At 38.7% G+C, this 12,004-nt stretch overlaps 1 protein-coding gene across 2 annotated transcripts in view; it reads right to left on the reverse strand.

The window, feature by feature from the left end:
• ITGBL1 (integrin subunit beta like 1) overlaps positions 1 to 12,004 on the reverse strand; it is a 203,457-nt gene that overhangs the window by 137,188 nt on the left and 54,265 nt on the right. For both annotated transcript variants that reach the window (XM_039337737.1, XM_039337736.1), the window contains exons 3-4: positions 5,877 to 6,023; positions 4,723 to 4,845 (exon numbers count right to left, since the gene is read on the reverse strand). In XM_039337737.1, the coding sequence (XP_039193671.1) occupies positions 4,723 to 4,845; positions 5,877 to 6,023 (270 nt within the window). The remainder of the gene's footprint in view (positions 1 to 4,722; positions 4,846 to 5,876; positions 6,024 to 12,004) is intronic.

Below are 12,004 nucleotides of genomic sequence, written 5' to 3' on the forward strand. Positions count from 1 at the left end.
TCATTCCTATAATAATGGAAGCATAGGGTGACATATGCCAGAGTAATGACTGCAATCTTTTATCTAAAATCTTTTTTGAAATAAGCTCAGTGCTTAGTAACTTGAGGGACCACCACAACACAACAGTTTACTACTCTTCTTCAGGAATTTTTTGGGATTTCTCAATCTAGAATGCAGGGATGATATTTCTGGTGATTTCCTATCTAAATATTAATCAAGTCTAGTTCTGCTTTGGTTTTTATAATCGGGGCCAAATTCTGATTGGTGTTGTATAAGTTCCATTTACTTATTGATCCAAGAGAACTTATTTCTAGATTGATATGCATATGATTACATTGCATATGACTTTGTGACCCCAAGTTTAATAGGTTAAATTACTCAACACCTGGAAATGAGAAAATCTGAAACTAATTTACGTTATGCCCTATATCAATATAAACATAACAATTGCTGTCATTTGTCACTCTGATCTGTCAAAACACAACTCTCATTGGAGTTCTTTTGCAATGAATGTCATATTGGACAGTTTTCTGATGGCATCCAGAGCCAGAAAGAATGATTGCAGAAAGGAGCAGATAAAAATTTTGCTGCAAATTTATTAGCATTATTTCAATGATCCAAATAAAAAGTCAGCAATCAAAACTAAAGATAAAATAAAATCATAAAAATATTACAGTGAAAACATTATCATCAGACAGTTGATGTCAAGTGCCAAGGAAATCAAGAGATTCAGACAGTTCAACTAGATATTAAGCATAATGATTTCCATCTTTTTGAAGCATAGTAAGGAACAAACCACTAAGTGTTTCAAGGTTGGAAAAGAGATGCCTTTTGCTTTCAATTCTGTACTAATCAAAATTGCTATGCCACCTTAGGATATTACTCACTTATAGTCTGAGAGGCATTATATTGAAAGGTGTAATAACGATCTATCCAAGTCTCTTGTAGAAAAAAAATGTTGAATGGGACAGATAAAGGATGTCAATTTGGGTTATTTCAATTAGCAATGCTTTTCAATGAGATTATTTAATTTCTTTGGGGTTGACATATCCCTCTTTTGAAGACAAAGATTATGTCTTATCCCTTTTGAATTAAAGCGACCAAATGCTTGATGGTATTCAGATCTCCAAGATTTTGTGGAAAGAAGTATAGGGAATTTACGGGCGGGCATGCAACTTGAGTTTGGCTTCTATTCATGAACCTCTGTCCTTCTTCTTCCAAAGATCTTTAGGTACCATGAGGCATAACAGTAGGCTGGTACATACAACATTTGGTAAATTAACCAAGTTTTCATCTGTGTCTGCCAAGGATAGTTCTGTAAGCAGGGGATGGGTAATGATAGTTTATCCTTATAGCCCACTTTGATATTCTTGAAATGAACAGCAGCCTTTCTCTGCGTGCACCCCTTTCAGTTCATCAAAGTATGAACTGCATGGGTCTGCAGCCTGCCTGCTTATCCCAGGCAGAATGTCAGGGAGATGCTTGAGAATATGAAGGACTAGGGTTGAGTGAGATTTATCTGCAAGGTTATTAGCTCTCCTGTACAAGGCTAGCTTCTTAATTGCTCTGCCTTGCAGAAATGGCTATAAAGATTGATTTTTAAAAGCTCTTGTGGGAATAATAAAGTTGATCAAAATACTTTCATGTGCAGCAGTATTGTTGGAATAAGATATTGTCTAAAACAGCAGTCCCCAACCTTCCAGCTCTGCAGACCGGCAGCGGCAGCGAGAGGGAGGGAATGGTTTCATGCATGGACCTGCCGCTTGCACAAATGGAGCTTCACACACTCATGTGCTGTTTGCATGGCCTGGTTCCCAACAGACTGTGGATCAGTACCAGGCCACAGACTGGTCTAAAACAAGAATCCATTTCTCAAGCTATGAAGCCAAACTATTGATCTTAAACTGATACAGTAGCTGGCTGATTATATCTTTACTTTGAGATTTAATTATTTTTCTTCTGGCTAGCCAGTAATCTTTATTATGGGATTAAGTCTGATTTACAAACAGACTTGATTGGGTTAGAGCACTCTAACATGCAGGAGGGGAAGGGGCTGCCGGTTACCACCATATTTGATCTTATGGGAGAGGGGTGATACTCCTGCAACTCCTCCTACTTGTCAGTGTGAGTTCTTTTCTCATCTTAGTTACTGGTCTCCTTCATGTAATGGTTTTTAGCGTTGTTGTCCACTGTCCCAAGCAACATCTTCTTAAGACTGTCCATTTTCTATTCTAGAATTAAAAGTCTTTCAAAAATGGCTATAATTATATGAGCTATAAGCAAATATTACCTAAGTTTAGGGTCCTGATCTAATTCCAAAAATCATTTATTGCGGCAGGAGTTCTCAGGTTGATTCTCCAGCAGAAAGTGCATGAATATAAATACAGGAAACATCCATTCCTGGGTTGTGTTTTAGATCTGCTGGTTAATTGGATTGGTGGTGGTGAGGGGCAGAAATATAGTTTCTTTCCTGGTAATCATGAGCTGATCAATTTATTGCTGTTTGGCATACTTTCCAACTGTCTTCTCAGGAGTAAAATTAGGTTGTTCTTCTTATAGGCCAGGGCTTTTCAACCAGTGGTATGGGTACCACCTGTGGTACATTGGCACCTGGCCGGTGGTACACAACCATCCTAGAAAAGTGGTAACAGGGGAAGGGAATGAATTGAACCGGTGGCAGCACCGCACAAGCCTGAGCGAGAGATGGCTGGAGCTGCAGGGCTGTCAGGGTTCAGTGGAAGCACCAGGATCAGCGCCAGGTTCCAGCTGGAGCTTGGCGCTGATCCTGGTGCTTCTGCTGAGCCCAGAAGAAGCGCCGATCAGCTGGAAAGCAGTATTGATCCTGGCGCTTCTGCTGAGCCCAGAAGAAGCGCCGATCAGCTGGAATGTTGCAGCATCTCCAGGGTCTTCTGATTTACATTCAGATGCTTGGCAACTGATTCATATTTGTGATGGTCACAGTGTCCCAGGGTCATATGAGATGACCAAAACCTGCTGCAACCACCCAGAAGACAGGGGGAATAAAAACCAAACACCCCCACCCCACCCCTGCTGCCAATCCTCAATAGAAATGCTCACAACAATGAAAACCTCAGACAGGTGGAAGAGCGCCGCCAGGCAGGCAGGCAGGTGTCTTGCTCGGCTGTGGCTTGGGGGGCACTTTTTTCAGTGCCATTGTAAATTTGAACAGTCACTAAGCGAACTGTTGTAGGTCAAGGACTACCTGTACTTTATCACTTTTTTCCTTTTTTTTCAGGTCATCAAGTTTTTGACACCTTGCTAGGCGACTGGTGGTACTCAGATGTTGCCATATCCTAAAAGTGGTACAATGGGTGAAAAGGCTGAAAAGCCCTGTTATAGGCCATCAATGACCTCATCTTAAAAGTAAATATTTATGTCTTAAAAAGAAAGGACATCTTCTGGCCTCAGAAGATTTGATGATAAATGAAACTTTCAATTAAAACTGCAGTTAGATAATGGAGTGCACTAACTATAATGCTAAATTTTCAGAAGGTTATGCAAACTGCCCCTTCTATACTGTCTTGCTGGCCTCTAAAGGTCATTTTCTAACCTGCATATGAATCTTGGGTATCTCTAATTAAAGCTTGTGAGATAATAATCCTCCTGTTATCCTGTAATACAGTAGGTGGATTGAGTCAGGCTAATAGAGGAATGGCCTGCTGCAGCTTTTTGTTGATTTGCTGCAGCTAAATAGGGATATAAGGAAAGGACCAAGTGTTTATAGTGCCATGATATGAAGTGGAAAAGAAAGATGTATGGTGTTCAAATTAAGTCCCAGTGCCCAGTTTGGAGTAAAGTATACAACTGTATTTGCAGAGGTCAACCTCTGTAAGTTGTAGGTACAATATTGTAATCTAGCTCCATTTGTTTAGTCTATGCATCATCTTCCTCATCATCATAAACATTCAAAAGGTTGAAGTTCGGATCACAAGGCTGTGCCCACTACCTTGGAGATGCCAATGCCCTCCAGCCACTGCTGAAAATGTATGCACACAATACTCCTTTCTTCGCTGCTGGATCAGTTAGCCATCTCTCCTGCTCTTTCCCTTGATGATATGAGGTGGAATGCCCTAAGACATACATCAGATTCAAAGGCAAAAGTTCCCTTTAGTGGTACTCTTTGTAGCTCCTAAAACAAATGCAAGATTTTGCAGTTGCCCTCTACATCCATGGCACAATTCTGAAAAAAAGTTGTGTTTAATTTAAGAAATTGCAGATAGTATTTGGCCAGTTGCCATGCATGTTCTGAAGCTCCTTGCCTTCCAGTCCAAAGTGCCTCAGAGTAATCTTCAAACTGCTTCAACAGAGAACATTCATGCAGATCTGCAGAAATACTGTCCTCCTTTTATTGTCTGTTTATAGGGAATATTACAAGGCTATACTTTTCTAAACTTTATTTGTCATTTTCACAACTACAGCTACTGTTACCAAGTTTCTCTGGGTGGCAGAACTTCTTCAAAGGAAAAAGTAGGGAAAAAAGCTATTACCTTTCTCTGAAAGGAAATAATGGCTAGTAACTGCAATATTCTTTGCCTTGGTCCCAAATTATCTCTAAAGACAGCTGTGATTAAGGCCCAGCCAAATTGATGTATTCAACACAAGTTGGAGCAGAACCTTTTCCTGCAAAAATTGTCCTCAATGATAGAGCATGATTATCTAAAGAATGTTTGCTGTGATTAGCGTAGCTTTAAAGATGCTCACCTGTGCACATCAGTCCTGTTTCTTCATCTATACATTCTCTGTCATCACACTCACAGTATTTACCATGGATCAATGCATTTCCTTCTAAATTGTCACATTTACACCTGCCACAGTGACAAGTACCTGTAAACATCAGAAACACAGTACTGACGTTAGGATTACAATTTATTGTTATCATTCAGTTTATCATAGAAAAGGATGTGTGATTTCATGTCCTATGTTTCTTTTAGAATTTTATGTAATGTATGTCATTAATAAGGTATAATAAACATCCTACTAATAGATGTAATAAGTTGGTTTAGTTCACCTTCATTGTCATGGCGACAACTTCCAGACAACTCTATCTGGATGACTGAGAATCTTCATAGACATTTCACCCTTCATCCCAATCCCTGGGTATGGTGGCAACCTCTGTGGTTTCTATTCCTTGATTATTTTGATTGACATTTGCTTCAACTTTTGTTCAGTTCTAAAATATATTGGGGTAGTGGGGGTGGTCTGGAAATCAAAGCTATATACAGAATCCCAAGTCTGTTTGTGCCATAGATTTCTTTAAAGATTTCCTGATGGTGACAGGAGATATTTCTATTTGTTTATTTTTCCATTACATGGCTGCCCATTCAACATGTGACTCTGGGCAGCCAATTAAAACTTGAACAAAACTGCAAATCCATCCCTTTGAGGGCAGTGCACATATCCACATCAACAGCCACCTACCCACCAAGTCAGTGCATTTATGGTGGTTAGCATGCAATATTGCAGGCTAATTCTGCTGACTGCCAACTGCCAGCAGTTTGGCAGGTCGATCAAGGTTGACTCAGCTGTCCATCCTTCTGAGGTCAGTAAAATGAGGACCCAGATTGTTGGAGGCAATATGGTGACTCTGTAAATCGCTTAGAGAGGGCTGTAAAGCACTGTGAAGCGGTATATAAGTTTAAGTGCTACTGCTATTTAACTTCCTTGCCTAATGCCTTGGGGGACATTTTAATGCCTACAGAAGACCATGAGGGTCTTTTCAGTTCCTTTCTTAATAATAACCATTTAATCTTATATTTTTACACTAGTTAAATGCTTTCACACAATATATTTTGTATGATTGATTAAAAACTACTTCATCAAAGTGATTTATCAACCCATTAAAATAAAAATCTCACCTGCATTTGAACAAATGATGTCTTGAGAATTCTTGCACATTTCATTACTCTTCCTCCGTGTAAAATTGCAGATAGTTGGGTATTGACAAGCATCACCATACCAACCTTCTTCACATTTGCACTTTCCACAATCACACTTTCCATGGCCTAGATAAGTAGTTAAAAAATTAGATCTTACATATATTTCCATATTTACTCAATCAAAAAAAAAGAATTCCTTGCACCAAGTAATAGATTTTCATTCTGAAATTATTAATATTTTTCTTCATCTATAGTCTATTTAAATACAACTTGGAAGAGGGTGTTGAATGTATTATGCTATCTTATTGTTCAAAATGGACTGAGTAGCAAAATCATTATGACAGCACAGGAAACATTTATTTCATATATACAAATCCTGACTTTCATTTAAAATTACTTTTGCAAATGCCTGCTACTTTAAAAAGAAAAGATTGTTTAGATAAAAGTTGCTTGTGAAAAAATATGTCTGTCTTTTTCCACTATACATTTATTTTGCTCTTAGTAACATATTAACACTTCCATTTTCTGATGTCCTATATTTCCCTCTTTAATTTTAATGATTAACCTACTACTTCATTTTCAATGTGCAATACTGCCAACCATGACTATACTTTGAACAAATTGATACAGGTGGTCTCTCTTCTAAACAGATCTGACTCCAGCTTGGAAATCAGTTAGCTGCTTAACAGGTGTTTGTGCCATGTGCCTTCAAAAATCAGGTAACATACATCAAGAGCCACATTTTCTCAAGGATAATCTATTGGGGGGGGGATAATGCATCAAGGCTGAAGTAAAAAATGGTGGACACTTTTTTCAGCAACCCTTATTTCCTAAAGCGATACAATTTCCTCTTTCTTTTCCAGACAGCACTTTCAGGAAAGAGACCAAAGATCCTTTATACAGATCTTAATTGATCTCCTGCATAAAGCGTTCGAAATTTCATGGTAGGTCACATGATGAGAACTTGAAGGTTGTGCTCCTGAACCAGAGGGACCATTTGTACTTCCAGGAATGGAAGGTTGGAGACAAATCACACAGATACAGCACCCCTCAGATACTTGGCTACATATCTCCAGTGCCAAGGACAGAGAGGTTTCATGGGACTTTTCCTAAATTGCAACAACAACAAAAGGCACACCATTGATGTTTTTATGAAATAATCAATCCAACGTTATTTCTACTGGTTGTTAGTGTCCCGGACCAAACCAATAGATATTCATTTCACTCATTTTAATAAATTAAGTACAATTTCTACTTAATTTGTATTTCCTGAGGTAAAAACAGGCATTTAGACATTCTTTTTTTCTGTGTTCATGGTGAAATATTAGCATAATTTCCGTGAACTGGGAAAATTACAAAAAAAGTGTGAGAGAGATCTTTCTCTTGTTCTTTAAACATCAATTTAGCAGCCTACCCTTCATAACCTTCTTTAGCCTGGTAACTAGACAGCCTTAATCATGACAGTCAAAATAAATAAGTATCAACCACACACACACACACACACACACACACACACACACACAAACACAAACATTATTACAAAATAAAATGTTTTAAAGGAATGTTAAGAACCTATAATAACCTGCTGCAACATAAACTTAGACTGGCCACGTTTTACTGAAATAAATGACTACAAAATGACTCCTTCTAAATTATGCTCTGGATGAAAATCACATGCAACATCTGTTTCATAAATGGCCATTATTTTGCACTAATTATTTCCTCTCCACCTCCTACATTTTGTTTTCCTTTGGCGTCATATTTTACCATTCCCAATCCCCCTATTCTCACAATCTTTTCCAAATTATTACTCCATGCATACAATTAAGTAGACTGTAAACCATAAAAGGTTGAGACGTAACAGATATATTAATTTTCAAGCTCTCCCAGATATCTTTCATGTTAGTGTGACGATATGCATTTATTTTAGCAAATACGTTGGTGACACTTTCTCTTTTTTTTGTTGTTGCTTTTGTGTCACTCTTGAGTCCTAGTCAAGTTCCTGCAGTTTTCTGCAATCAACATCTTTGGAAGCTGTTTATCATGTCTTCTTCCTAGAGATCAGAGAAAGTGACTGGCTCCAAGTAACTCAGTTGACTTCAATGCTTAAGGCAGGGCTAAAATTCAGGTCTCTCTGCTCTAGTTCACTGACTTAACCTCTTGTTGGTCCTCCTGGACAGACCAAGCAGGAAACACTATCAGAAGAGGTTTATTGTAAGGCCATATTAACAGAAACCTGCAAGTCTGATAGTACAAATCTCCCGCTACCTCTTTTATAACCTGATAAGTTGGGGGGAGGGGTCTTTTCTGAGTTTCTTTCCTCTAATATGTGGATAAAGCAGGATGATTATTCATTTCTACGGCTCATCTTTTAAAAGCTGCAAGCAATCCAAAACCTAGTTTTTAAGAAAATAACAATACGTAAATAAATGAATTCAACATATATTAAAGTCTACCGAATGTCCAGGAAACAGATGAAAGGACTTGGAATATGGAATTCCTTTTTGCGCCCTATTGGGATACAAATAAATAAATCTTCAGTTATCACAATGTTTAAATTTGGCTCATTAAAAATAATATAGACCACAGAATAATTCAAAAGCCTTTTATCTGAATCTGAATGCACTATGTGGAATTACTTAAGAAATCACTTGTAGTTGATCCCTTCTTACGTGCCAGAGGATTTAAATGTCAAGAAAGACAATAAGAGAGTAGGAGAGTTCTGTAATTATTGTCCAGCTTGACTGATAAATATCTCTAACATATCTCTAAGGAATTTCAAAATAATCATGTTTTACACCCTGCTTCCTCAAAAGGAGTGCTATTAAATTACACACACACACACACACACACACACACACACACACACACACACGTGTCTTGGTGACGTTTTGACGAAGTCTCATTCATCATCTTCAGGCTGGTGTCGCCAAGACACTTCCAATTTGACATGGGAGAAAAACCCAATAACCAAAGACCTACATACAAACACCCGCAAAAACCTCAGAAATATATATATATATATTTCTTATTGAAGTTCTCTTCCTCAATATCTTTTCCTTCCTGATCCGCTGCTCTATCTGCTGTTCCTGTTTACCCTCCTCCCCCACTGTCCATCTTCCCCTCTCCAATGTCCTCCCCATCATCTGCTGACTTGCTTGTTGTTCATCCATTTCTGTCCATCCTCTCTTTTCTAGCATTCCTCCTCCTCTGACCTGCCATCCTACATGCTGTTCCCACATGCCAATATCCATTCCTGTTAAACCCTCCTTCTCAAGCTTTCCTCCCCCCCCCAATCTGCCATCCTGCCTGCTATTCTTGTCTGCCCTTCTCCTTTCCTGTCAGTCCCCCCCTCTCCTGTTTCCTCCCCCCCTCTCCAATCCACTGCTCTGTTTGCTGTTACTTCCAGCATTCTTCCTTCCTTTACCTGCTGTCCTACATACTGTTCCCATCTACCAACCTGCGTTCCTGTTGGACTCTCCTTCCCAAACTTTCCCCCCCCCAAAACTGCTGTCCTGCCTATTATTCCTGCCTGCCCTTCTCCATTCCTATCAACCCCACCCTCTCCTATTTCCTCCCCCCCTCTAATCTGCAGCTCTACCTGCTGTTCCTGGCTATTCTCCTCCATTCTTACTGCCTTCTCAGGGAGTAAGATTAGAGGGGGGGAGGAAATAGGAGAGGTTTAACAGGAACGGATGTTGGCATGTGGGAACAGCATGTAGGATGGCAGGTCAGAGGAGGAGGAATGCTAGAAAAGAGAGGATGGACAGAAATGGATGAACAACAAGCAAGTCAGCAGATGATGGGGAGGACATTGGAGAGGGGAAGATGGACAGTGGGGGAGGAGGGTAAACAGGAACAGCAGATAGAGCAGTGGATCAGGAAGGAAAAGATATTGAGGAAGAGAACATCAATAAGAATGGTCGATGAAAGGCAGGAGCAATATGTTAATCAACAGGTGGGAGGGTTGAAGGAAGGGGGGGGAAGGATGACAGGAATGGATAACAAAAGGATGACAGGAATAGATAACAAAGGGAGCATGAATCGGCAGGCTGGGAGAGGAGGGCGGTTGGAAGAGGGAGTTGAAATAGGAACCGGCAATGGTATGCAAAAACGGCAGGCAGATCAGCAGCCCAACAGGATTCGTGTAGTGCCGAGTCGGAGGAGGCACCTTGCATTGGATAAGGAGGAGGGATTGGGGAGTGTGTTAATGATAACAGCGCAGGGAGGGGGAGACAACACAAGGATGACAAAGCAGGAAAATACAATGTTAGAGTGCAAAAAAGAGAGGGCGGAACAGGCAAGGCAGTCACAGGCAATCAGGAAGAGTGGCCCTGTCACGAGGGCAATGAGTAGGCAATTGGATCAGCAAGGGGATAAAAAGAACTTCCCATCCCCTAAGCCCCACCCTGAGGATGCTGGCAGAGGACCAGCGAAAGCTAAGTTGTTTTAATCTTGTATATAACTGTTTTTATTGTTTTAAATGTTGTTTTAACAATAAATAACTGGAGTATACTCTTCCCGGAGATCGAAGATTGCATCATTGAACAAATATGCCCGGGATTCGTATTTTTATAACCATTAAGGATATATATATATATATATATATATATATATATATATATATATATATATATACACACACACACACACACACACACACACACACCCATACAACATATAAACACATGCTCTAATTTGAGATCTACTGCAGGACTCAGAAGTAGCTCCTTCAGAACTGGCATATTCTCATTTTTCTATACCAGTAGATCTATACTTTGATCACACCAAAGGTGAATATGATTTCCTCCCAAAAGTTAAATATCATAGCTTTCTCTCTAATTGCATATAACAATGCAGAGATGTATTGATGCACATGTAGAAATTAGATGAGCCTAAATGGCCCACTGAGAGGCTTTTGTTTTGTTGGGTATATCCTTGATGGTCATTTTATCAAGGGATTACTTTTATTATTACTGCTTTTAATATGTTAGTTTCTCAGAGTCACATCTGCATACAAATTGATTAAATCAATCTATCAAAATAATTAGCATTAATAGAAATACAATGCAACCCATCATAGGAAGAGAGCTGTGACCATGGGATCTGAATGCCCTTTTAATCTGCTATCAAGAAACCAACTGTTAATGGATAAAAATATATTCTCCCATCTGATGTTTCTTTTAAATTGAACTTGTACAACATTCATTATATGCCATCAAATCATTTTTGATTCCTAGCAATCATCAAGATAGATCTGGTCAATCATTTTATATTTTCTATCCATATGGTTTTTTTATTAAAAACTTTTTATCGAAAACAAATAAGACTAGACTTTAGTCAATCATTTTTTTAATTTTCTGTCCATGTAGTTTTCTTAGTAAGCATATTTTACCAAAAAACAAATTTAAGATCAGGTTAAAAATTAAAAGTAAGAAAGATTTTACTATATCTTGTGACAGTGAATCTATGTATTTTTTTAAAATTTAGTGTAGAAAAGAGCACATTCTTCCACTACCAACACCCCACCTTCATACCATATTTATTTATTTATTTATTTATTTATTTATTTATTTAATTTCTATAGACACTGATCTCTGTAAATGATTCTGGGTGGTGTAGGAAGCCCCAGAATAAAATATTCTTTATTCTTAATATTAAAAAAGGCAGAATAGAATATTTCCCCTGAAGAAGAAGAGGAGAGAAATCTTCCTAATACAGTCACAATCTTCCTGCTATAGGAAAACAACCTCAAGCAGAAACCTGAAGAAGCTAGTCTTTAAGAATGGAGATGTTGTAATCCATTCAGAAAGACTGGACCACTATTCATAAACAAAGAGCAGCCAGAAACTCCAAATAAGCAACAGAAAAAGTAAGGAGCCCAAACTGACAAGATTAGCCCAAACAAAACACCTAGGATTTGATTTCCCCTCTTGCCTGTAGAGCCAGCCATGACCCCTACATGACCCCACAAGAATCTGGCAACAGCCATTAAAATATTGAAAGACACATTCTTACACAGGAACAGGCATCTCAATCACAAAGCTTCAAAGAATGTATAAAAACCCACCTACTCTCAATTCCGTTTTGTCAGTCACCCCATAAAC

Source organism: Crotalus tigris, unplaced genomic scaffold (assembly GCF_016545835.1).
Source record: "Crotalus tigris isolate CLP2741 ecotype Arizona unplaced genomic scaffold, ASM1654583v1 scf7180000017685.4511686, whole genome shotgun sequence".
NCBI classification, from domain to species: domain Eukaryota; kingdom Metazoa; phylum Chordata; class Lepidosauria; order Squamata; family Viperidae; genus Crotalus; species Crotalus tigris.